Genomic DNA, 27208 nt, shown 5'->3' with positions numbered 1-27208 from the left:
ATTCTTTTTTACCCTTTACACTCACTTTTAGAATCTTTGAACCTGTGGATGAACTACAATTCCTGGAACTTACTGCTGTTTGGGTCCGCAACCCTTGCTCCAACAATCTTGTTCTGACCTTCAGACAGGTGTTCTCTTGCCCACCACACCTCCCAGCATGCAGCAGACTATACTTTATCCCCTACCTACATGTAGGGTAGAAAAGTTGTGGATAGGCCAGAGAGGCTAGGCTGTTAGTCAAATGTCAGTTTTGCCTCAAAATTTATCATTTTAATATTTAATGTTTTTTTCTGAAGATGGGGTGGGGATGGGAAACAGAATGCTTATGGGGTGTTTACAAGTTCACTGGGTTTTTAGTCATCCTGAACTATTTTCGTAGCTATGACACTAACAATGCTAAATAAACAAGGTCTGCCCTAGATGAGTGAGTGAGTGACTGAGGCTGCAGGGATTCCTCATGCCAGAGAGCCCAGAAATTTATTTCATTCGGGGCCACAGGTGGAGACAGTGATAGAGCTGGGACACAGTGCTGACCTAATGTTCTTTGACATCACTGATGGCATATTGCTAAGCTTTTCAACTCCTTCATATCCTCAGGTTTCCTCTCCATCTTGTCTAATGGCCAATTCTTCAACCAGTGTCAAAACTAATATTTCAGGTTAAGTTAAATTTGAAGTAAACTTTGTAGCTTTTCTTACACTATCATATCATTCTTACTACAACCCAGTCAAGTAGGTAGGAATGAATATGTCAGTGTTCTTGTTACATGGAAAAGAAACCCATGAATTTATCTAAGAGTTCTTTGTTAGTAAGACAGAATTGAGCTTCAATCCCAAATTTCCTGATACCTACCCAATGACCTTGAAACTAATATATGGATTATGGCTATCCCTAGTTTGGTTTTGTTTCTGTATAGTGTTCTACTGAATGAATATACCAGCATTTATTTTTCATTAACCTCTTGAGGTTCCAATGAGTTATTTCTAGGTTTATGATAATTACTGTGCAAGTCTTTTTGTGAACTTATGTCTTTATTTTTCTTCAGTAAATATCTAGAAGTTGAATTTCTGGATTCTAGGCGAGGTATGTATATAGTTACATAAGAAACTGCCAGAGATTACCTGAATTGTCAGTACATTTCAATCCTACCAACAGTGCAGAAGCAACTGTCCAGTTTCCCACATCCTCACCAGTGTGAGTGTAAGCACTGATCTTATTTTAGCCATTCTTCTGGGTATGTTTGGGTATTCATTGTGACTTTAATTTGAATATCACTAATGATTGTCAGTGTTGAGCACTTTTTATGGGCTTATTGAATATTCATAAATCTTTTGTGAAGTGTCTTTTCAAACTTTTTGCCCATATTTTTATTGAGTTGTTAGTCTATTGCTGGGTTGAAAGAATTCATTGTATTTTCTGCATTCTAATGTCAGATATTTGTCAAATATTTGTGAATATATTCCCTCAGATTATGGATTCCATATTCATTTATTTTATTGAAGCCCAATTTATCTTTTTTTTAGATTATTGCTTTCTGTGAATTTTAAAACTGTTGGGTATCCCCAACTCACAAAGATATTCCCCTGTGTTATTCTCTAAAAAGCTATGGTTTTACTTTTGCGCTAACATCTGTGTCTGGTGAGGCAGGGTTGAATCTACTCCTCTCCATATGGATATTCAGTTCTCCCAGCACCACCTGCTGGAAAGGCTTTTCTTTCCTGGGTTATTTTGATGCCTCTGTTGAAAAAAGTCACATGACCTCACAAACTACAAAATCTATCTGTGATCTTTTTTTTCTGTTTCTTTGATCCTTTTTTTGATCCTATGCCAGAACCATACTGTCTTGATTTTTCTTTCTTCACAGTACTTTTCAAAGTCTGGTAATGTAAGTCTTCCAAAATTTTTTTTCCCCAAAATTACTTTGGATATTCTAGATTCTTTGCATTTCTTTAAGCTTTAGAATTAGCTTGTCTGTTTCTTGAAAGTTGATGTCTTCATACTGAGTCTTAAATCTAAACATATTTCTATTGTTTAGATTCTTTTGTTTTCAGCAGTAGTTTCCAACATTCAGGTTTTACACATCTTTATTAAATTTGTTCCTAAGAATTTTGTTTTATAACATGATTGGAACTGAACAATTTTTGTAGTTTTGTGTCCCAATTGATGGCTGCTTGTATGGAAAAATGTAGTTGATTCTTGTATACTTAATTTGTATCCTGTGACCTTGCTAAACTTATTAGTTCTGGTCCTTGTTTTATATATTTCTTATATTTTCTACATAAACAATCATGTAGAGACTTATTATTCTTTTCTGATCTTTATGCTGTTCCTTTTTGCTTTATTGCAACAGCTAGGGTCTCCAGTGTAGTATGAAGAAAAATGGTGAGGTGGGCACTTTTTCTGGTTTCAGAGCATGCTCTGTCTATATGACCATTCAGTGTGAAGTTAGTTGCATGTTGTGCGTAGATGTTCTTCATCAAATGAAGTTTACTTCTGTTCTCAATGTGCTGAATTTTCTGATAATGTTGATTTTTTTCTTGAAATGTTTTTGTGTCTATTGAAGTGATCATATGGTTTTCCTCTTTATTCATATAATAGGGTGAATCACAGTGATTTTTTAATGTTAAACATTGCATTTTTGGCATAAATGTCATTTAATTATATTACATTTTTATATATTCCTGAAATCAATTTGTTGGTATATTATAAGGGTTTTTATGTCTTTGCTCATGAGGGTCATTGATTTATGCTTTTACTGTAGGGCCTTTAGTTGTAATGTTACGGTTTATGCTGCCTACATAAATGAGTTGAGAACTGTTCCCTCCTTCTGTTTCCTAAGAGTTTTTGTAACATTGGAATTATTTCTTCCTTAAATGTTCTAGAGTTGACCAGCAAAATCATCTGGGGCAGGGAGTTTCTTAATAATAAATTCAATTTTTTTATTAACTGTAAGGCAACTCTTTTTTTTTCTTAGTCAATTTAGCTGGGGGTGTTATTGATTTCTACAGAGATTAGCTTTGTTTATTATATGTACTTTTTTTACATTGTCGATTTCTACGTTTTATTATTTTTCTTCTACTTTTAATTTACTCATTTTCTAGCTTTTATTTTGTTCAAATTAAATTTATTATTTTATTTTTATTAAATATATTTTATTAATTATGCTATTATAGTTGTCCCATTTTTTTTCACACTTTTATTCCCCTCTGCCCTGCACACCCATTCCTACCAGCATTCCCCTCCTCGGTTCATGTCTGTGGGTCAGATATTTAAGTTCTTTGGTTTCTGCACTTCCTACACTATTCTTAACTTCCCTCCATTTTGAACTTACCATTCTTATTCCATGTACCTTTCCCCCATTCTCCCCCCTCACCCTCCCACTGATAATCCTCCATGTGTTCTCTGTTTCTGTTCTTATTCTAGTTGTTTGCTTAGTTTGTTTTTGTTTTTTCAGGTTCAATTGTTGATAGTTGTGTTTGTTGTCATTTACTGTTCATATTTTTGATTATCTTCTTTTTCTTAGATATCTAAGTCCCTTTAACATTTTATATAATAAAGGCTTAGTGATGATGAACTCCTTTAACTTGACCTTATCTGGGAAGCACTTTATCTGCCCTACCATTCTAAATGAAAGCTTTGCTAGACAGAGTAATCTTGGATGTAGGTCCTTGCCTTTCATGACTTTGAATACTTCTTTCCAGTGCCTTCTTGCCTGCAAGGTTTCTTTTGAGAAATCAGCTGACAGTCTTATGGGTACTCCTTTGTAGATAACTGTCTCCTTTTCTCTTGCTGCTTCTAAGATCCCCTCCTTATCTTTAATCTTGGGTAATGTAATTATGATGTGCCTTGTTGTGTTCTTTCTTGGGTCCAACTTCTTTGGGACTTTCTGAGCTCTCTGGATGTCCTGGAAGTCTATTTCTTTTGCCAGATTAGGGAAGTTCTCCTTCATTATGTTTTAAAGTAAGTTTTCAATTTCCTGCTCTTGCTCTTCTCCTTCTGGCACCCCTATGATTTGGATGTTGGGACATTTAAAGGTGTCCCAGAGGTTCCTAAGCCTCTCTTCATGTTTTTGAATTCTTGTTTCTTCATCCTGTTCTGGTTGAATGTTTAGTTCTTCCTTCTGCTCCAAATCATTGATTTGAGTCCTGGTTTACTTCCTATCACTGTTGGTTCCCTGTATATTTTTCTTTATTTCACTTTTCATAGCCTTCACTTCTTCCTCTATTTTGCAACCCTACTCAACCATTTCTGTGAGCATCCTGATTACCATGTTCTGAACTCTGCATCTGAGAGGTTGGCTATCTCTTCATCCCTTAGTTCTCTTTTTTGGAGTTTTGCTCTGTTCTTCATTTAGGCCATATTTCTTTTTCTCAACATGCCTATTATATTGTAAGGGATGGAACCTTAGGTATTTACCAGGGCAAGGCAACCCACTTGTCTTCCTTTTAGTGCCGTATGTGGTGAGGAGGGGCCATTGAGAGAAAAATGCCTACCACTTGACTCTCAGCTGGCTTTCATTCATTTCCTCTGCTACCCACAAGCAAATTGGGCCCTTTGGGTGCTGATTCTTTGGTGGGTAAGTGTGGTACATTCTAGGACCCTGTGGGTCTCTCTAAGGTACTCTCCTGTGAGGTTGGGGGTTTCTCCTGCTGTCACAGTTCCTGCGGATTTTTTACAGTCAGAGATTTTGAGGCTTCCTTTTCTGGCACTGGAATCCAGGGTTGAGCAGTCTGTCTTTCTCCCTACTGTTCCTCCTGTTTATCCACATGCAAATGTGATATGGACAGCCATTGCCTTGCCATGCGTCCTCTCCACCCTGGCTGCCTATCTCCACCCCTCCTTGCAGTCTGAATGAATGTTTCCTTAACTTCTTGGTTGTTGGACTTTCATACAATTTGATTTTCTGGCAATTCTGCTGGGTTATTTTTTGTTTTTAAATTTGTCCTCATCCTTTTGGTTGTGTGAGAAGGCAAAGAGTATCTACTTACGTCTCAATCTTGGCTGAAAGCCAAATTAAATTCCATTTTCTATCTTCATAATGTAAGTGCTGGGCTTCCGGCCAAGATAGAGGCGTAGGTGGAAACACTGTGCCTCCTGATTTCGCATAAACAGGTTTAAAGACAACAAAGATTTAGTAACAGTAATGCAGGGAAAACACAGAAAATTGAATTCTACAGAAGTCTAACAACAATGAACCATTCATGCAGACCAGTAAGAGGGGTGGAGTCAGCGGCTGGTGGAGAGGGGTCACACAGGAAAAAATGGCCAGACTGACCCAGTCAGGTCGCAAGGCGGCTGGCTGACCAAGGTCACACATTCCCGTGCAGATAAACCAGGCAGGTTTAAAAACGGTGAGTGAGACAGACCATACAATCCAGGGCCCCAGCAACAGGAAATAAAGCCTAAAAGCATTGACTGGAAAAACTTTTGGAGGTTGAGGTATGGGGAGAGGCTCCCAGCCTCACAGGAAAGTTCGCTGGGGAGACCCACAGGGTCCTAGAATGTATATAAGCCCACCCACCCAGGAACCAACTCCAGAAGGGCCCAATTTGCTTGCGGGAAGCAGCAGAGGGGACCAAAATTTGAGAGAGAGCAGAACAAACCCCATTGCTCCCTCTCTGACCAACCCCCCCCCGCCCCAGTCACAACCCAGTGACTGGATAGACCTGCCCCGGTGAACACATAAGCCTCCGTCCCTCATACATAACAGGTGCAAACAGACCAAAACATTATGGCCCAAGCAGAAGAACAGCTCAAAGCCCCAGAGCCAATACTTCTAAGCGACAAAGAGATAGCCAACCTATCAGATGTACAGTTCAAAACACTGGTGATCAGGATGCTCACAGAACTGGTTGATTTTACTCGCAAATTAGATGAAAAAATAAAGGGTACACTAAGTGAAATAAAGCAAAATGCACAGGGAACCAGTAGTGATGGAAACAAAGCTGGGACTCAGATAAATGGAGTGGGCCAGAAGGAAGAAAGAAATGACCAAACAAAAGAACGAAGAAGCAAGAATTTAAAAAAATGAGGAGAGGCTTCGGAACCTCCAGGGCATCTTTAAATGTTCCAACATCTGAATTATAGGGGTACCAGAAGGGGAAGAGGAAGAGGAACAAGTGGAAAAGTTATTTGAACAAATAATAAATGAGAACTTCCCCAATCTGGCAAAGGCAATAGACTTCCAGGAAATCCAGGAAGCTCAGAGAGTCCCAAAGTAGTTGGACCCAAGAAGGAACACACCAAGGCACATCCTAATTACATTAGCCAAGATTAAAATGAAGGAGAGAATTCTGGAAGCAGCAAGAGATAAGGGGACAGTCACCTACAAAGGAGTTCCCATCAGACTGTCAGCTGATTTCTCAAAAGAGACCTTACAGTCAAGAAGGGGCTGGAAACAATTATTCCAAGTCATGAAATCCAAAGACCTACATCCAAGATTGTTCTATCCAGGTAACTTTCATTTAGAATGGAAGGGCAGATAAATGACTTCTCAGATAAGGTCAAGTTCAAACAGTTCATCATTACCAAGCCCTTATATGAAATGTTAAAGGGACTTATCTAAGAAAAAGAAGATAAAACATATGAACAGTGAAAGGACAGCAAACTCACAATTATTAACAACCACACCTAAAACAAAAGCAATAAATGGACAGCTAGATCAGGAGCAGAGCCACAGAAATGGAGATCACATGGAGGGTTAGCAACAGGAATGGGAGGAGGAGAAGGAGAAGAAGGTACAGAGAATAAGTAGCATAGATGGTAGGTAGAAAATAGATAGGGAGAGGGCAAGAATAGTATGGGAAATGTAGAACTTGTGACACATGGACATAAACTAAAGGGAGGGATGGTGAGGGAGGGGGTGTGCAGGGTGGAGGGTAATGAAGAGGGGGAATGGGACAACTGTAATGGCATAATCAAAATATAAATAATGTAAGTGCTTGGGTTATTGATTTTGGACATGTTTTCTAATTTAATCATTTAAAGTGATGAATATTTTAAAGCACTGCTTGAACCACTTTTGACAAATTATTCTTTTATTTTTTATCTAGAAATATTGTCTGATTGCTCTTGTATTTTCTTTATCCAAGAATTATTTCGAAGTGTCTCATTTACTTCTGTTTTTGTCAGAGAACATATTCTGGGTAATATCTGTCTTTTGATTTGCTCTGACCTCTTCCATTGCCCAGCATACACCTATCTTGGTGGGTTATCAGCTGTGCATTTGAACAGTATGTGTATCCTGCAGTTGTTACATGAGGGTAGGATGCTTCATAGTATTTTCAGATGTTTCATGTCTTTGCTGACTTGGTTTTGAGTTCTCTTGTTTGCATGTGAGATATTAAAACGTCCAACTATGATTGTGGATTTGTCTTTTCTATTTGTCCCTTTAACTTTCTTAACATTTACTCCTGCTTTTCAGCAGTTCCACTACATTGTGCTTGACGATAGTTTTCTTCGTGTTGTCCTGCCTAAGGTTTGTTTCTCTGACAATTTTAAATCTTAAAATTATGTCCTTATCCATATAAAAATGTGGACATTATTTCCTCAAATATGTTCATGTCCCATTCTCTCCCCTCCTCTTATTCAGATCCCACTTGATCTTCTATTTAACCACAGATCCCTGAGACTCTAAACATCTATCTTACTAACTTTTTTCCTCTATATTCTTCCTGAGTAATTTCCACTGAACTGTCTTCAAGTTCATGTATTCTAACTTTTTTGATTAATTTTTTAATTTAATTCTTGTTCAAGTACAGTTTTCCGTCCCCAATCCCATCCCAGCCCATGCCCCCGTGCTCCCCACCTCCCTCCCATTTCCATCCCCCTTAGCTGTTCTCCATGTGCCCTTTATATTAGTTTCTGTGAATCCTTCCACTTTACCCTGAAATTCTCTCCCCTCTCCCCTCTGGTCCCTGTCAGCCTTTTCTGAATTTCAGTGTCTTTGGTCATATGTTGCTTGCTTGATTGTTTTGTTGTTTAAGTTCCCGTTAAAGGTGAGATCATATGGTTTTTGTCTTTCAACGCCTGGCTTATTTCACTCAGCATAATGCTTTCCAGTTCCATCCATGCTGTTGCAAAGGGTAGTAGCTCCTTCTTTCTTTCTGCTGCATAGAATTCTATTGTGTATATGTACCATAGTTTTTGGATCCATTCATTTACTGATGGACACCTAGGTTGCTTCCAATTCTTGGCTATTATAAATTGTGCTGCTATGAACTTTGGGGTGCATAGGTTCTTTTGGATTGGTGTTTTATGGTTCTTAGGATATAATCCCAGCAGTGGAATTGCTGGGTCAAAAGGCAGGTCCATTTTTAGTTTTCTGAGAAAATTCCATACTGTTTTCCATAGTCATTGTACCAGTCTGCAATCCCACCAACAGTGAACTAGGGTCCCCTTTTCCCCACAACCCCTCCAACATTTGTTGTTTGTTTCTTTATTTATGATGACCATTCTTACCTGTGTAAGGTGGTATCTCATTGTGGTTTTAATTTGCATCTCTCTGATAGCTAGCAATATTGAGAATCTTTCCATGTGTCTCTGGATCCTCTGTATGTCCTCCTTGGAGAAGTGTCTGTTCAAGTCCTTTGCCCATTTTTTTAATTGGGTTGCTTATCTTCTTAGAGTGGAGTCGAGTAAGTTCTTTGTATATTTTGGAGATTAAACCTTTCTCTGAGGTATCATTGGCAAACCTGTTTTCCCAAAGTGTTGGTTCTCTTTTTATCTTAGTGCTATTTTCTTTAGCTGTGCAGAAGTCTTTTATTTTGATGAGATCCCATTTGTTTATTCTTTCCTTTATATTCCTTGCTCTAGAGGACATATTGGTAAAAATGTTGCTGCTTGAAATATCTGAGATTTTCCTGCCAATGCTCTCCTCTAGGACTTTAATTATGTCACGGCTTAAATTTCAGTCTTTTATCCACCTTGAATTTATTTTGCTGTATGGTGTAAGTTGGTGCTTGAGTTTCATTTTTTTGCGTGTAGCTGTCCAGTTCACCTAGCACCATTTGTTGAAGACGCTATTTTTATTCCATTTCATGTCATTGCCCCCTTTGTCAAATATTAATTGACTGTAGAGAGTTGGGTTTAATCATGGGCTCTCTGTTCTGATCCATTGGTCTATGTGCCTGTTTTTATGCCAGTACCAGGCTGTTTTGATTACAGTGGCCTTGTAATACAGTTTGATGTCAGGTATTGTGATCCCTCCTATTTTGTCCTTCTTTCTCAAAATTGCAGCTGCTATTCAGGGTCATCTGTGGTTCCATATAAATTTTTGAAGTGCTTGTTCTATGTCTGTGAAGTATGCCCTTGGTACTTTAATAGGTATTGCATTGAATCTGTAAATTGCTTTGGGTAGTATGGACATTTTGATTATATTAATTCTGCCAATCCATGAACATGGTATTTGTTTCCATTTATTTGTGTCCTCCTTGCTTTCTTTCTTCAGTGTTGTATAGTCTTCAGTATACAGGTCATTTACCTCCTTGGTTAAGTTTATTCCCAGATATTTTATTTTTGTTTTTGCTATATCGAATGGGATTTTTTCCTTGATTTCTGCTTCTGCTGATTCATTGTTAGTATATAAAAATGCGTTTGACTTATGAATATTGACTTTGTATCCCGCTGTTTTGCCAAATTCGTTTATTAGATCAAGCAGTTTTTGGGTAGAGGCTCTAGGATTTTCAATGTACACTATCATGTCATCTGCAAACAGTGACAGTTTTGTTTCCTCCTTTCCCATTTGGATGCCTTGTATTTCCTTTTCGTGTCTGGTTGCTGTGACTAAAACTTCCAGTACAGTATTGAATAGAAATGGTGAAAGTGGACAACCTTGTCTTGTTCCTGATCTTAGTGGAAAAGCTTTTAGTTTTTGCCCATTGAGTATGATGTTGGCTTAATGTCTTTCATATATGGCCTTTATTATATTGAGGAATGTTCCCTCTATTCCCATTTTTCTGAGTACCTTTATCATAAATGGGTGTTGTACCTTATCAAAAGCTTTTTCCACATCTATTGATATGGTCATGTGATTTTTGTCTTTGGTTTTGCTTATGTGATGTATTACATTTACTGATTTGGGAATATTGAACCATCCTTGCATCCCTGGGATGAATCCCACATGGTCGTGGTGTATGATGTTTATAATGTGATGTTGTATGCGATTTGCCAATGTTTTGTTGAGGATTTTAACGTCTATGTTCATCAGCAATATTGGCCTGAAGTTTTCTTTCTTTGTTGTGTCTCTATCTCATTTTGGAATTAGTATGATGCTGGCTTCATAAAAAGAGTTTGGGAGTTTTCCCTCATTTTGGCTTTTTTGGAATAGTCTGTGAAGAATAGGGGTTAGCTCTTTCTTAAGTACTTTGTAGATTTCTCCTGTGAAACCATCTGGCCCAGAGATTTTGTGTGATGGGAGTTTTTGGATGACTGCTTCAACTTCATCTGCTATTATTGGTCTGTTCAGGCTTTCTGCTTCTTTTCCATTGAGTTTTGTAAGATTGTATTTTTTTTAGAAATTTGTCCATTTCACCTAGGTTTTCATTGTAATTTCTTACAATCTCTTCTATTTCTGTGGTATCAGTTGTAATCTCTCCTATTTCATTTCTGATTGTGTTTATTTGGGTCCTCTCTCTTCTTTTCTTGATGAGCCTACTTAAAGGCTTGTCTATTTTGTTTATCTTTACAAAACAACAGCTCCTGGATTTATTGATCCTTAGAATTGTGCTTTTAGTCTCTATGTCATTTAATTCTGCTCTGATCTTGGTTATTTCCGTCCTTCTACTTGCTCTAGGCTGTCTTTGTTGCTGTTCCTCGAATTCTTGCAGGTGTAAGGTGAGTTTGTGTGTTTGAAATGTTTCTGTCCTCTCTAGGTAAGCCTGTATTGGTATGAACTTCCCTCTCAGGACTGCCTTTGCTGTGTCCCATAAATTTTGGTTTGTCGTGAGTTCATTTTCATTTGTTTCCAGAAAATTTTTATTTCTTCCCTAATTCCATTTTTGACCCATTCATTGTTTAATAGCATGCCATTCAATCTTCATGATTTCGAGTGTTTGGGGTTTTTTCGTTTGGGGTTGATATCCAGTTTCAGTCCCTTGTGGTCAGAGAAAATGCTTGGTACGATTTCAATTTCCTTGAATTTGTTGAGGCTCGTTTTGTGCCCTATCATGTGGTCTATCTTTCAAAATATTTCATGTGCATTTGAAAAGAATATGTATTTAGCTTCCTTGGGATGAAGGGCCCTATGTATATCAATATCAGTCAAGTCCATTTCGTGTAGGGCATTGTTGAATGCCACAATATCTTTGTTGATATTTTGTTTGGAAGATCTGTCCTTTTTTGACAGTGGGGTATTAAAATCCCCTACTATAATTGTGTTACTGTCAATATCTTTGTTATAATCTACTAAGTTTTTCTGTATATATTTGGGTGTTCCTATGTTGGGTGCATATATATTTATGATGTTAATGTCTTCTTGGTGGATTCATCCCTTGAGTATTATGAAGTGACCTTCTGGGTCTCTATTTATGGCTTTTTTTTTTGTCTATTTTTTCTGATATGAGTATTGCTACCCCGGATTTGTTTTCTTGTTCATTTGCTTGGAAAATTTGTTTCCAGCCCTTCACTTTTAATCTGTGCAGGTCTTTTGTCCTGAGGTGGGTTTCTTGTAGACAGCATATGTTTGGGTCATTCTTTCTTATACAGTCAGCTATTCTATATCTTTTGATTGGAGCATTTAATCCATTTACGTTTAATGTTATTATTCATAGGTACTTATTCATGGCCATTTTTGTACCTGTGTTCCTCACTGTCTCTCTCTTTTCCTTCCTTTCCTTAAAGTAGTCCTTTCAGAATCTCTTGCAGAGCTGCTTTGGTGGAGGCGTATTCTTTTAGACTTCTTTTTTCTTGGAAGTTCTTTATTTGGCCTTCTATCTTGATTGAGAACCTCGCTCAGTAAAGTAGCCTTAGTTGCAGGCCTCTGGTTCTCATTACTTGGAATATTTTTTGCCATTCTCTTCTTGCTTGGAGCATTTCCATTGAGAAGTCAGTAGCTAACCTTATTGGGGCTCCCTTGTATGTTACTTCCTTTTTATCCCTTGCTGCCTTTAAGATTCTCTCTTCATTGTGGAATTTTGCCATTTTAATTAAGATGTGTCTTGTAGTGGGCCTCTTTGGGTTCCTCGTGATTAGGACTCTCTGTGATTCCTGGATTTGTGTGAGTTTTTCTCTCATCACATTAGGGAAATTTTCCTTCATTATTTTTTTAAATACGTTTTCTATCCCTTGTTCTTCTTCTCCTTCTGGTATTCCTATTATTCGGATATTATTACATTTCATATTGTCTTGCATTTCTCTTAATCCCTCCTCATTCTTTCTGAGCCTCTTTTGCTTTTCTTCCTCTGTTTGGGAGATTCTTTCTACTCTGTCCTCTAACTCACTGATGAGATATTCTGCCTCATTGATCCTGCTTTTAATTCTTTCTGCTGTGTTCTTCAGTTCAGAAATTGTATTCTTCATTTCCTCTTGGCATTCGTTGATGGCTTCTAGTTCCTTTTTCATGTTGATATACTTTGTGGTGAGTTCATTGAAGCTCCCCTGTAGTTTCTGGTAGCTCGTTGTGAGCTCTTTGAACTTCCTGATAACCAGTGCTTTGAATTCAACATCTGGTAGTTGACTTTCCTCTGTTTCATCTAACATTCTTTCTGTGGCTTCCTCCTTTCCTATCATTTTGGGTATTGTTTTTTTGTCTTCCCATTGTTTGTGAGCCTCTTCCTGTTAGCCTCAGCTTCTTAAATTGATCTGTTCTGACTCCTTGGGTTTATGGTGTGAACTTATGTGGTGGAATGCCAGTGAACTTCAGTGGTGCAGACTCCTTCAGTTATCCTGGTGTTCTCTGTTTCCACCTACTCCTTTTTTTCCTTTTTTTTTTGGTGATCATTTTGAGGGGTAGGCAAAGTGGTTTATGAGAGCAGGAGAGTATTCTATGATATTTACAGCAACAGCCGGTAGAGAAGCGATAGGTGATCCCCTGGCTATATACAGAAATAACTGTAATCTTCAACCCCACTAGCTCCTTTTTAGAAAAAATGGAAGGAATATAAGGCTCTTGTTGGGGAGGGAAGATTTGTGATTTGGATCTAGAAAGGAGTGAGGTTGAGGGAGGTCAGATTCTGAGGTAAGGTGAGAATAAAGGATAGTAAATAGGTGTAGTGTGGGGGAGAATAGAGTTAATCACTACAGAATTATAGTTCAGGCAACAATGTAGTGGGCTAAGAACTGGGGGGTTATGTTGTGTAGTATTTACAATAGTATGTAATAGCTATTATTTACAATAATATCAGAGCAACGATCATATGACAGAATCTATGATATACCAAGATTAGGGAGTATTGGACCTTCAACAGTGTGGTAGCTGGGCACTGGGAATTACAGGACAGTAAATTAGCAATACAGTATGATTGAGGGGACAGGGAAACCTGTCAAGTGATACAATATATCCAGCCAAGGAAAAGAAGACTATAGAGAAAGTGGGGGAATACAGAGATACCATTAAAATAAAAGATGTAAGAATAATGACAAAATAGTGAAAAAAATACAAACATGCAGTAACTTGTAATTTTTCTGTTATAGCAAATTGAATTTTGTCTCTCTGTTTCTACTGTTGGGATGCCCCCTCTTTGAGTTTAACTCTGCTCTTTTCGCCTTTCCAAGTCTTTTGTCTCACTTGCGGGGGAAGAGGGGGGAAAAAGAAAGAAAAAGAGAAAAAAAAAGCAACAGATGGGAGGGGAAAGCGGTAGGTTTGGAAAGAAAGGAAGAAGAAATAAAACAAGAAAGCAGAAGAGAGAGGGGAAAAGTATTGAAAGATAAAAGAATAATAAAGTTAAAGAAATAAAAGATTATTTAAAAACAAACCAAAAAACCCAAAAAATAAAAAAATAAAAATAAATTTAAAAAGCAACAACAACAAAAAATACCACCTCTTGTTGGTTTCCAGCTGGTCAAACCTTTTCTTCTGGTCTCACTAGCTGCAGCAGCCTGAGGGGCTATTAGTCTGGCCTTCTTCCCTTCCCAGTGACCTCAGCTGGTCTCACCAGTGCCCTCCCAAGATCCAGACTGGCGCCGCTCTCCAGCGCCCCACTGAGAGCAGATTTTCCCCAGTATTCACAGTCCTGGCCTGGCGTGTGGGCGCACGCTCTTGTCCAGGCTTCTCTGGTCTCGCAGGCTTGGGCAAGGACCTTTCCCAGTGTTATGGCAGAACGCACAGGGCGACTCTTAATTCTCCCAAGCCGGCAACCATGGCCTGACTCCTGGCATTTTGCAGTCTGCGCCTGGCTGGGTAGGGAGGGAGCTGATGACTGGCTCTCTTCCAGGGTTGTTGTTGCCCGCCCTGGGCTCCCAGAGACCAAGGCGGACCGGACAGGGCCATGGCGCAGCCTGGTGGAGGGCCTGCAGCCTCTGCGCTGTTCCCTTGTACCTTGTTGACCTACAGTTATCTCCTCTCCTCAACCTCTGGTCATTCAGTGTCTGCTACACTTTCTGGAGCCCTACCTTCCTATATGCTGGGTCCCTGTTGGCTATCTGCTGCGCTCCTCCGAAGATCAGCCCGGTTTTTCTCCTGTGCGTGGGGGGAAGTGAAATCCTTTGTCCTACTCTGCCGCCATCTTAAAAACCACGTATTCTTACTTTTGTTAACTCATTCTTGTGTGAAGCCCAGGCAGTAAATTTTTATTTCGGGCATTTTATTTTTCACTATGAAATTCTCTCTTTCTAAAAATAAGTTCTATTTCTTTGCTGAATTTTCTTCTGTCTTTATTCATGACAAGCATAATTATTATATCATTGAGTAGAAAGAGCTATGATTACTATTTTAAAGTCATTGTCTCTTATTTGGACATTTGGGTTCCCCTAGGTTAGGTCTCCATTGATTGCCTTTTCTTTAGAGTAGATCATACCATACTTTCCTGGTTCTTCCTATGGTGAGTGCCATTGGCTTTTATTCTTGATGTTGTGAATGTTACATTATGGAGACCTGTACTGTTATGAGTCTCCAAAGAGTTCAGTATTTTTGTTGTGGCAAGCGTTTAACTTGTTTTAATTTAAACTATTACTTTGTCTCTTGGGCTTCTGAATTTTGTCCCTTATGGGGCTTCTTGCCATTTCTGTACTGTGTTCTGACTATTCAGAACCCAAAACCTGTTTTTTCTACCTGAATTTAAGACTCTTACCAGGTGTATCCAACCTTTTGGTGTCTCTGGGCCACACTGGAAGAAGAAGAGTTGTCTTGGGCCACACATTAGGTACACAAACACTAATGAAAACTATGAGCAAAAAAAAATGTTTTAAGTAAATTTACAATTTTGTGTTAGGCTGCATGTCGCCACCCTAGGCCACATGTAGCCTGCAGGCCACAGTTTGGACACCCCTGCATGACACTACACTTTGTGGTATATTCTCAGGCTAAATACCAGAAAGACAGAAATACCTCATTCTGGTTATTTTCCAAAGTGTTAACTCCTCCTTAGAATAAGCCTGTTTTTTGTTCACCTTTCAGGGCCTCCAAATAGTTTTTGTTCATGGTTTTGTTTGTATTTTTCCTAGAGTTTATCATTGTTACCTTGAGAGAGTCAACCTTGGAGGAACTTACTTGTCATACAAGAGGCAGAATACCTGTATTTAATTCCAAACATACTTTATAAACCCTTAATCTTGTAAAAGGTCATAATATTTTAGGTGATTTCAAATTTTAGTCTTTTTTTCAAGGATTATATTTATTTATTTTTAGACAGAGGGGAAGGGGAAAAAAAGAGGGAGAGAAACATCAATGTGTGGTTGCCTCTCACGTGCCCCACACTGGGGATCCTGGCCCGCAACCCAGGCATGTACCCTTACTGGGAATTGAACCAGTGACCCTTTGCTCTGCAGGCTGGTGCTCAATTCACTGAGCCACACCAGCCAGGGCACATTTTAGTTTTTTATATCATATCAACCTCTTAACAAACTTTGTTGTTTTTTTAATTCTAGACTTCTAGTTCTTTAATAGATAATGTTCCTGAGAAAGACCTGAGACCAAAGAGAGACACAGATATGACTTCTGAAAGTGACTATGGAAACAGAAAAGAATGTAATAGAAAAATTCCTAGAAGATCAAAAATCCCATATTATTCCAAAACAATTCAAACTATTAAGCACCACAATAAAAACAACAACCCATTTATAAGGTATGTGTTTCAGTTTTAGAAATTGAAATAAGACGCATGGAAGTTAATATTCTGGCTTCTTCCTTAGTTATCTTGTGGTTGATACTGTTTTACTCTTCTAATGCCAGTGATATGAGTTTCAGCCTTGCCAGTTCAGATTTGGTCAGTATATTCTTATAAATTTACACTGAAAGATCCCTTTATCGGTGATAGATTGTCCTTCTGTAGTAAAAAGCATAAACACTGCCCATTTCTCTGGGTTATTATCTATGTTTTATTCTTTGCAGTTATAATCGTAAAATGAAACAGCCTTTCTTTAAAGAATTGTATGTAAGATCATCTCTAGCAAACTGTAACAGATTAGAGGAAACTGAAGAGCAGAAGACCGAACTAATTAAAGTTGACAACAGCAGCTCTGAAGACAACACATACCGGGTAGGATTCAAAAGATTCAGGAAAAATGAATGTGAATAATCTTTTAAAAAAGATTTTATTTATTTATTTTAGAGAGAGGGGAAGACAGGGAGAAAGAGAAGGAGAGAAACATTGATGTGTGAGAGAAACATCGATTGGTTGCCTCTTGCAAATGCCCCAACAAGGGACCAGGTGCTCAATCCAGGCATGTGCCCTTCCTAGGAATTGAACTGGCAACCTTTGGCTTTGCAGACAATGCTCAACCCATTGAGCCATGCCAGCCAGGGCGAATGTGAATAGTTTTAAATGAAGTTAGCCCCAGAAAAATAGTTTGTGCTTTTATAAGCACAAGAGATTGTATTTCTATTGGAGTGGTTAATTTTTTTTTCTTCCTGGTTTCTAGATTTTGTGTGATATTATTACTTTTATAATTTATAAAGGAATGGAAATTACATGTTTATTTAAGATCAGATTTCAGTGAAATTGTGTTAAATAATTGTGGAGGAAGAAACTTGTTTAAATTTTCAAATTCCTATTTCTTAAGCAGTGGTTACTAACTTTTGGGCCTCAGACATTTTTAAATATCTAAGGAAATCTATTGGTCTTCTCAGAGAAGTCTACTTTTATGCACACTCACAAAATGTGTGTAAAGTCAGAGACTGTCTCCAAACCCACTTTTGGACCCATGGATTCCAGATTAAGAGGCATTTAAGAATTTAAAAATTCTTCAGTATTTGCTTTAATCATTCTCAAGGGTTAAGAATTTTTAGTACACATTTATTTCTTTGTGATTTTATTAACTTGCCCTAATTTTATTTGTGAAGTACTTGTTTTGAGTGAAAGGTGCACTCTTCTTCCAATACCACAATTGCTTTTTAAGCTGTTTCTCACCTTTCACGCTGTTGACTTCCTCCTTTTATTTTTAAGTGTAGAGGCTTTAATATTGAGAGAAACAACAATAATTGTCATTATGGTTGTGATGGCAGCTAACACTTCTTGAGTGGTTATTCAGTGAATGGCACTGTTATGTATGCTTCACTTACCTTAATTTATTTAATTCTCTCACAGCCCTCTGAATAAGATGCTGCTATTCACGTATTGTAAAAGAGAACATTGGGGCAATGAGAGATAGGTAACTTTTCCAAGTTCACATAACACTACTATTTTCTTTCAGATACTTGTTGAACAACTAGACCAGGAGAGAGAGAAGAGATGGAAAGCTGAACAAGCTGAAAAGAAACTTATGGATTATATTGATGAGCTACATAAACATGCAAACGAAAAGAAAGATATCCATAGCCTTGCTCTATTCACCACAAATAGGTAAGGGGAAAGTCTACACCTGGAGCTAGCTTATCCAAACAACAGTAAATTCACAGCTGGAATATCTTTGTTTAAACCAGCTGTAGTGAGACCAAAACAATGTATGTCAGGGGTGGCAAACTCATTTTCACTAGGGGCCACATCAGCCTCGCGGTTACCTTCAAAGGACCAAGTCTAATTTTAGGACTATATAAATGTAACTACTCCTTAACTTGGGGCAAAGAGCTTGATGTTGCCGCCCGGTAGAAACAAGGTGCCAGGCCAGATAAAACAATCTCTTAAACACCGGATTCTGCCCTGGTGTTTGCCACCTGTGGTGTATGTGGTTTCAGTTCAAATTGAACTAATTGTATTTGAAGATTTAGTGCTTCATCAGCTTGTTGCATAAACAAAGAATTCAGGCCACATTTATTTCAGCCCTCTAGCTGGAGACATCAGACGGATTAGTAAGTCTTCCAGGTAAAACCAGCAAGAGTTCCTTGAAGGAACAGGCTGTTCCTCATCCATACTGCTGGCTATTTTTTAATATTTTAATCCTCACCCAAGGATATGTTGATTGATTTTTAGAGAGAGAGAAACATCGATTGGCTGCCTTCCTTATGCACTCTGACTGGGGATTGAACCTGCAGTCCAGGTATGTACCCTGACCGGGGACCAAACCTGCAACATTATGGTGTATGGGACAATGCTCCAACTAACTGAGCCACCCGGCCAGGGCTCATGCTGTTGACTTTTAAGCCCACACCTAGCACAGTGCCTGGAACAAATGTTAAGTAAAGTTTTTCGATTGAATAAAGTTCACATAAGATAAAGTTTCATTAACTCAGGTAGAATGTTTTTTCTTTTGACACAATGTTAGTTTCAGGAATGGGGAAAAGACATATTTTTCTGCTTTTCAGCCTTTTTAAAAAAATTTGATGAGTTAGAAACATGCTTCAAATCATCTTCTCTACTGTGAGCTTTGAGGTTGACTACAGTTTTTGTCCTTTTTTATGTATAATATACATGTATGATTTTTACTTTAGGTTAAAGGAAATTATTTTTAAAGAAAGAAATTCCAAAGTGCAGCTTGAAATTATGGTTCACAGACTTCAAAATGAAATTAAAAAACTAACTATTGAATTAATTAAAGCAAGAGATCAGCAAGAAGATTACATCAGACACTTGAGAGCCCTGGAGAGAACTTTAGAAAAGATGGAGAGGCAGAAAGGACAGCAGCAAGCGGCCCAGGTATTTTTCCTTTCTTTCTGTTAGTCACTGAGATAACACCCAGTCCTGGCTGTGTACTGAAACAACTCTGGTTATATGGTAGACTCAGACATGTTAGAATGGGCAAAAATTAAATGGTATGGCAGTTTAGTTTGTGGAGTTACTTCTGAATTAAGGCTCCTGGTACTCATGAGGCAACTAGAAGTCTTGGTGGACATATTGCAAGTTTCTGGGCTTGTGTTCCAAGAGCCAGTATTTAAAGTCTCTTTGGGGCACCTGAAGGTATTTCTTTTATGTTTTTATTGAATTTATTGGGATGACATTGGTTAATAAAATTATCTAGGTTGCAGGTGTATAATTTTGTATTACACCATTTGTATTTTGTACTGTGTTTTCACCACCCACAATCAAGTCTCCTTCCCTTGCTACTTATCCCCTCTTTACCCACTTTCCCTCTGGTAATCACCATACTGTTTTCTATCCATGAAGTTTGTTTGCTTTTGTTTTGTTTTTTTTTTTTGCTTAATTTCTTCAACCTTTTAACCCCACCCATCAGCCCCCCTCTCCTTTTACAGCTGTTAGTTTATTCTCTGTATCTTTGAGCCTGTTTCTGTTTTGTTCTGAAGTTATTTCACCTTTCTGGGTGAGAATTTTGAGTAAGATCTGTATGTGAAAAGGAGAGTGTGTCTGATGCTTCTGAGGTTGTACCTCATGTGACCAAGGCATCATTGTCCTATGACATTTTGAAAATCAATTTGGGCACTAAGCTCCATTATTTAAAAGGAACTTTTGGGGGGTAATTGGTATTAAAATAGAAGAAGGAAGAATTTGAAGAATGTAATTGTGTGTCTTCTCCTCAGATGCGACTTGTTGAAGAGGTGGAACTCAAAGCTGCAGCTGCTGATGAAGAAATAAGCTTACTGCGAACTTCCCTTCTTCAAGAAAAGGAGCAGGTGCAGCAGCTTCATGAGCTTCTTGCACTGAAAGAACAAGAGCACAGGTGAATGAAAACGAACTGGGAAATGTTGCCATTCAAGCACAGGAAAGAAGCCACTTGATTTCTCCCCACTCCCCAAACACTAGCTAGGGACTGAGCAGTGGAAAGGCCATTGGCAGAGCTCCCGAGGGGATGTGCTTGTCCATGTTGGTTTCTAATGCAGTGGGCACCTTATGGATACACAGGTGACATTACTGAGGTGTGAGCTACAACAGGGAGGATGTGTTTGCATTTCTGTAAACCCAACACAAAGCTGTTTTAATGGACCTCCAGGTCACTGCATGTTCAATTACTCCATGCTTTTTACTCCTGTGAAACAGGTATTAACAGACCTTTTTTTGTGAAGGGCCAGATATAAAGTATTTCAGGCTTTGCAGGGCATACCTAACTGCCTTTACTGTAGACAGAATGTAAGCTAGCAGGTGTGGCTGTATGCCAATAAAAGTTTGTTTCCAGAAAAGGGCACAGGCCATCTGGGTCCATGGGCTGCAGTGTACGTGCTGTGCTCTGAGTCCACAGTGATGGGGACACTTCCAGCTGCGTATCTTGTAATACCCTCAGCTAATTTTGTGATTTCATACATAAATTAAATGTAGATGCTCTGGGGAAAATTGACATTCTATGTGTGGGCAGGACAGCTACAAAAGATTGAGGGAAATAGTTTAAAATATAAAATTTTCTACTTAGTTTCCTTTACAGATATTTTTTAACTTCTTGTTCTAATTTAAAGAAACCAAAATCAGAAACAATGGATTTTGTATTATAGGCTTGATTTAATTGAGAAAAATCGTGAAAAACTCTAAGGAATCAACTCACACTTAAAGAAAATGTAATAGTTCAGGGATCCTGGACTATCTCGGTGAACCTAGATATGGGGCACACCTCTGATACCCATCCCCACTGATAGCACAGTCAATTATAACTCATAATCCTTCTCTGTACTATCCCAGTTTCTGTGTGAAAGTGAAGAACTCATCTTAAATTAAAATTAGGAAATATAGACTATTTAATTACTACGTAAAGACATTTAAAAGGGAGGAAGATGGTGGCAAGGTAGGAAGGAGCAGATTCCACTTCCTCCTACACACAGGAGAAAAACCTAGCCAATCTACGAAGGAAGAGAGCAAACAGCCAACAGTACTCTAGCTTATATGAAGATAGGAGACCAAAAATTATAGCGGACATTGAAAAACCAGATGGTAAGGAGAGTGCTTCAGGACAACAAGGTCCCAGGGACCAGCACGGGAACCAGGGCAGCTGCAGCCCCAGGCCCAGGGCCCAACGGTTCTGCTACAGGGTTCTTGGGAGAGAGCTGGGTCAACTGCTCCCTCCCTAGCTAAACAAGGTTTGAGCAGCACTGGGACAGATCTGGTTGCTTGAAGCCGCAGAGAGGGGAATAAGGACTAAGTGGCAAAGACACAGGGGCTGTGAGCACCAACGAAGTGTGTGGATGCTGGCTGGGGAAAGTTGAGAGTCAGGCCATGACGAGCCCTGACCCTGATAGTCCCTGGTCTGGTTGGGAAATTAGGCTGTGTGAGAGGCCAGGCCACTGTACAGAGCGGCAGGCTTGAATTGGAGGGATTTCTCAAAAAGAAAAAGTGAAAAAAGAGACACTGGGGAATTCTCCTGCAGCAGCCACTCTGGCCTCCTCCCCACCCAGCTGGGCAGTGCTCCCCAGGTGGTGCGGAAGGCCATTTGTGCACTCCTGTAACCCTGGGAAGGGTGTGCAACTGAACCTGAGAGACTTGAGGCGGCCTGGCCGAGCTCAGGTGCCTGCAATCCCGGTAGAGTGGCAGAAGGCCCCCAACCCACACCTGTAACCCCAGGGAGAGTGCACCCTGAGAAAGGCCTGGATCCCACATCCAGAGCCCCAGGGAGAAGCACCAAGCTAGCCCTGGGTAGAGTGCCCACCCTAGCCTGACTGAATGCCGATGAGGAAGGGAGAAAAGGGAAACCGATCACACCTCAGTCTGCTGCAGCCAGCAAGACCAGCAAAACCGGTTTGGCAAGTTTGAAACCAGCAAGAGGATTTTTTTTTAAGTAATTCTTTACTTTTTAATTATTTTTTAAGTAACTTAATTTTTTTAAATTTTATTTATTTATTTATCGTTAGAGGGGAAGGAGAGAGGGAGAGAAACATCAATGTATGGTTGCCTTTCCTGCGTCCCCTGCTGGGAGTTGGCCTGCAGGGAACCGGCCTGCAACCCAGGCATGTGCCCGACTGGGAATCAAACCGTGATCGTGTGGTTCACAGGCCTGTGCTCAATCCACTGAGCTACACCAGCCAGGGCTATTTAATTTTTTTTTTATATCTCTCAATTCCATTTTCTTCTCTTCTTTCTTGTTTTATTCCTTCTGCCTTTCTTTCCAATTTCATCTCTTCTTCCTTCCTTCTTCTTTCCTTTTTTTAATACCCACAAGTGAGACAAAAAACCCTGGAACTGTGAAAAGACCAGACTTGGACTCAAAGAGGGGCTGAGACAGTGAAACAGTGAGACAAATTTCACTTTGCTATTACAGAGAACCTGGAAGTTATTGCATATTCGTATAATTATTTTTTATATTCTTATATCTTTTATTTTAATAGTATTTTCTATTCCTCTTCTTTCTATTTAGTCTTCTTTGCTGGTTCAATTGTATCATTTGTCAGGTTTCCATGTTCTCTCTTTCATAGTGTATTGCTAATTTACTGTCCCTCACATCACTTGTGTTCCATTAGCACACTACTCAAGGTCCTATACTCCCTATTCTTGTTATCCAGATCACATAGATTCTCTCATATGACTCTTGCTCTAATGTTATTGTAAATAATAGCTGTTCCATACAATTGTAAATACTACACAAAACCCCTCTCAGATCTTAGCCTACTTCACAATTTCCTGAATTCTATTACTGTAGTGGTTAATTCTATTCTCTCATACACTATTACTATCCTTTATTATCACCTTACCTCAGAATCTGACTTCCCACAACTTCACTGCCTTCTAGATCTAACTTACAACCCTTACCTCACCAAAAAGAGTCTTATGTTCTCTCCAACCTTTCTAAAAAATAGCTAGTTTGGTGGAATATTATAGTTAACACTATACATAGCCAAAAGATCTCCCATCTATTCTCTACCGGCTGCTACTGTAAATATTATAGAATACTCTCTTTCTGTCTTAAACCATTTTACTTTCCCCTCCAACTGATTACAAAAAGAGTAGGTGGAAGCTGTGAACACCAGGATACGCACTGGAAGAGGAAACCCAACAACAAAGGAACCACCAAAACAGAACAACAGAAGAAGGTGAGGGAGGGAGTGGAAGCCACACTAATTTCAATCCAGGACCTATCTGGAAATACAACTAAATAGTGGAGAAATTACCCAGAACAAACAGCTGAACAAGAGCAAGAGAGAATCCTCAAAACCTTGTACACACAGCAGAACCACTTTCAACACAACCTGCCTACACCAGCATAACAAAATGCAAGAAGTGGTAGACAGAATGACCCTCAGTTAACTGCCTGGTGGGAAGAATCCACCAAAGAAAAACCCAACAACAATCAAAGCCCAAAGACAAACAGAGCCAATTTAAACAACAGCCCAAGACGATTGAGCCTGAGAGATCAAGGAGACTGCACCACTGAATCTCACAGATATTCTACCACAGAAGTTCACACCATAAACCCAGGGAGTCAGAACACATCAATTTAAGAAGCCGAGGCTAACAAGAAATATCTCATAAACAATGGGAAGACAAAGAAACAATCCCCAAATGAAAGGAAAAGAGGAAGCCTCAGAAAGAATGCTAAATGAAATGTAGGCAAGTCAGCTATCAGATATTGAGTTCAAAGCAGTGGTTATCAGGAAGCTCAGTGAGCTCAAAGTGAATTACCAGAAACTACAGGGAAACTACAGTGAACTCACTGCAAATGATATCAACATGAAAAAGGAAATAGAAACTATAAACAAGGAAGGGCCAAGAAGAAATGAAGAACACAATATCTAAACTGAAGAACACAGTAGAAGGAATCAAAAGGATCCATGAAGGAGAAGATCAGATCACTGTGCTGTAGGACAAAGTAGAAAAAAAGAACCAGAAACAGCAAGAAAGGGAGAAGAGGCTCAGAAAGAATGAAGAAAAATTAAGAAAAATGCGGGACAATATGAAACGCTATAATATCCATATAATATTGATGCCAGAAGGAGAAGAAGAAGACCAAGACATAGAAAACCTGTTTGAAAAAGTCAAACTTCCTTAATTTGATGAGGGAAAAAGTCACACATCCAGAAAACACAGAGAGTCCCAATCAAGAAGAACCCCAAAAAGCCCACTACAAGACACATCTTAATTAAAATGTAAGAATTCCAAGACAAAGAAAATCTTAAAGGCAGCAAGGGAGAAACAGGAAGTAACATACAAGGGAGCCCCAGTAAGACTACCAACTGACTTCTCAATGGAAACGCTCCAAGCCAGAAGAGAATGGCAAGAAATATTACAAGTAATGACAACCAGAGGCCTGCAACCAAGGCTACTTTACTCAGCAAGGTTCTCAATCAAGATAGAAGGCCAAATAAGGAGTTTCCTAGATAAAAGAAGTTTAAAAGAATACGCCTCCACCAAACCAGCTCTGCAAGAGATGCTAAAGAGACAGCTTTAAGGAACGGAAGGAGAGAGAGAGAGAGAGGGCAACACAGGTACATAAATGGCAATGAATAAGTACCTATCAGTAAAAACCTTAAATGTAAATGGATTAAATGCTCCAATCAAAAGACAAAGTATAGCTGAATGGATAACAAAGCATGACCCACAGATATGCTGCCTACAAGAGACCCACCTCAGAACAAAAGACCTACACAGACTAAAAGTGAAGGGCTGGAAACAAATTTTCCAAGCAAATGGACGGGAAAAAAAGTCAGGGAGCAATATTCATGTCAGACGATTTAGACTTCAAAAAAAGGGCCATAAAGAGAGACCCAGAAGGTCACTTCATAATACTCAAGGGATGAATCCACCAAGAAGACATAAACATTGTAAATATATATGCACCCAACATAGGAGCACCCAAATGCATAGAGAAAATCTTAGAGGATTTCAAGAGAGATACTGACAGCAACACAATTATAGTAGGGGATTTTAACACCCCACTGTCAAAAATGAACAGACCTTCCAAACAAAATATTAACAAAGGTATTGTGGCATTGAATAATGCCCTAGATGAAATAGACATAACTGATATATATATATATATATATATATGGAGGTCTTTATGCCAAAGGAGCTAAATACACATTCTTTTCAAATGCACATGGAACATTTTCAAAGATAGTCCACATGATAGGACACAAAACAAGCCTCAACAAATTCAAGAAAATTGAAATCATTCCAAGCATTTTCTCCAACCACAAGGGACTGAAACTAGAAACCAACCCCAGGGGGAAAAAAACCCAAACAATCAAAATCTTGGAGATTGAATAGCATGCTATTAAACAATGATAGGTCAAGAATGAAATTAGAAAAGAAATTAAAAAGTTTCTGAAAACAAATGAAAATGAACTCACAACACATCTAAATTTATGGGACATAGCAAAGGCAGTCCTGAGAGGGAAGTCCATAGTGATACAGGCCTGCCGGAAAAATAAATAGAAGCGTTTCAAACAAACAACCTAACCCTATGCCTACAAGAACTCACGGAACAACAACAAAGACAGTACAGAGTAAGTAGAATGAAGGAAATAACCAAGATCAGAGCAGAATTAAATGACATAGAGACTAAAAGCACAATTCTAAGGATCAATGAATCCAGGAGCTAGTTCTTTGAAAAGGTAAATAAAATCGACAAGCCTTTAAGCAGGCTCATCAAGAAAAAAAGAGAGACGACCCAAAGAAACACAACCAGAAATGAAAGAGAAGTAATTACAACTGATACCACAGAAATACAAAGGATTGTAAGAAATTACCACACAGCTATAATGCCAAGAAATTTGAAAACCAAGGTGAAATGGACATATTTCTAGAAAAATATAATCTTCTAAAACTGAATGAAGAAGCAGTAATCCTGAACAGACCAGTAACAGCAGATGAAATTGAGGCAGTAATCAAAAAAACTCCCAACACACAAAAGCCCTGGACTAGATGGTTTCACAGGAGAATTCTGTAAAGCATTTAAGGAAAAGCTAGCCCCTATCCTTCACAGACTATTCCAAAAAATCCAAAATGATGGAAGACTCCCAAACCCTTTTTATGAAGCCAGCATCATCCTAATCCCAAAACCAGATAAAGGCCCAACAAAGATAGAAAACTTCAGGCCAGTATCACTGTGGAACATAGATGCAAAAATCTGCAACAAAGTATTGGCAAACCACATCCAACAATACATTAAAAAGGTCATAACACCATGATCAAGTGGGATTCATCCCAGGGGTACAAAGATGGTACAATATTTGCAAATCAATAAATATAATACATCACATAAACAAAACAAACACAAAAATCACATGATCATATTAATAGATGCCAAAAAGCATTTAATAAGGTATAGCACCCATTTATTATAAAAGCAGTCAGCAAAGTGGGAATACAGGGAGCATTCCTCCACATATGAGAGACCTACAACTAACATCATAATCAATGGGCAAAAACTAAAATCTTTTCCACTAAGATCAGGAACAAGACTAGGTTGTCTACTTTTACCACTTCTATTCAACATAGTATTGGAAGTTTTAGCCACAGCAATCTGACAAGAAAAGGAAATAAAAGGTATCCAAATGGGAAAAGAAGAAACAAAACTGTCATTGTTTGCAGCTGACATCATAGTGTACATAGAAAATCCTATAGACTCTGCCAGAAAACTGCTTGACCTAATAAATGAATTTGGCAAAATAGTGGGATACAAAGTCAATATCCAGAAATCCAATCTCCAATTGTTGGTATATTTTCATATACCAACAGTGAAACAGTACAAGCAGAAATCAAGAAAAAAAATCCTATTTGATAATAGCAAGAAGAAAAATGAAATACCTAGGAAGAAACCTAACCAAGGAGGTAAAAGGCCTGTATGCAGAAAACTACACAACACTGAAGAA

General features: G+C 38.7%; 1 protein-coding gene across 3 annotated transcripts in view; it reads left to right on the top strand.

The window, feature by feature from the left end:
* The window catches only part of LRRCC1 (leucine rich repeat and coiled-coil centrosomal protein 1), a 46731-nt gene that overhangs the window by 7778 nt on the left and 11745 nt on the right, over positions 1-27208 (top strand). For all 3 annotated transcript variants that reach the window (XM_037050231.1, XM_037050230.1, XM_037050232.1), the window contains 5 exons: positions 16021-16217; positions 16484-16631; positions 17785-17933; positions 18959-19163; positions 20003-20142. In XM_037050231.1, coding sequence (XP_036906126.1) covers positions 16021-16217; positions 16484-16631; positions 17785-17933; positions 18959-19163; positions 20003-20142 — 839 coding nt within the window. The remainder of the gene's footprint in view (positions 1-16020; positions 16218-16483; positions 16632-17784; positions 17934-18958; positions 19164-20002; positions 20143-27208) is intronic.

This window comes from Sturnira hondurensis, unplaced genomic scaffold (genome assembly GCF_014824575.4).
Source record: "Sturnira hondurensis isolate 20B ecotype Veracruz unplaced genomic scaffold, ASM1482457v3 Scaffold0006571, whole genome shotgun sequence".
Lineage (NCBI taxonomy): Eukaryota > Metazoa > Chordata > Mammalia > Chiroptera > Phyllostomidae > Sturnira > Sturnira hondurensis.
This window is presented reverse-complemented; position numbering and strand designations above follow the sequence as displayed.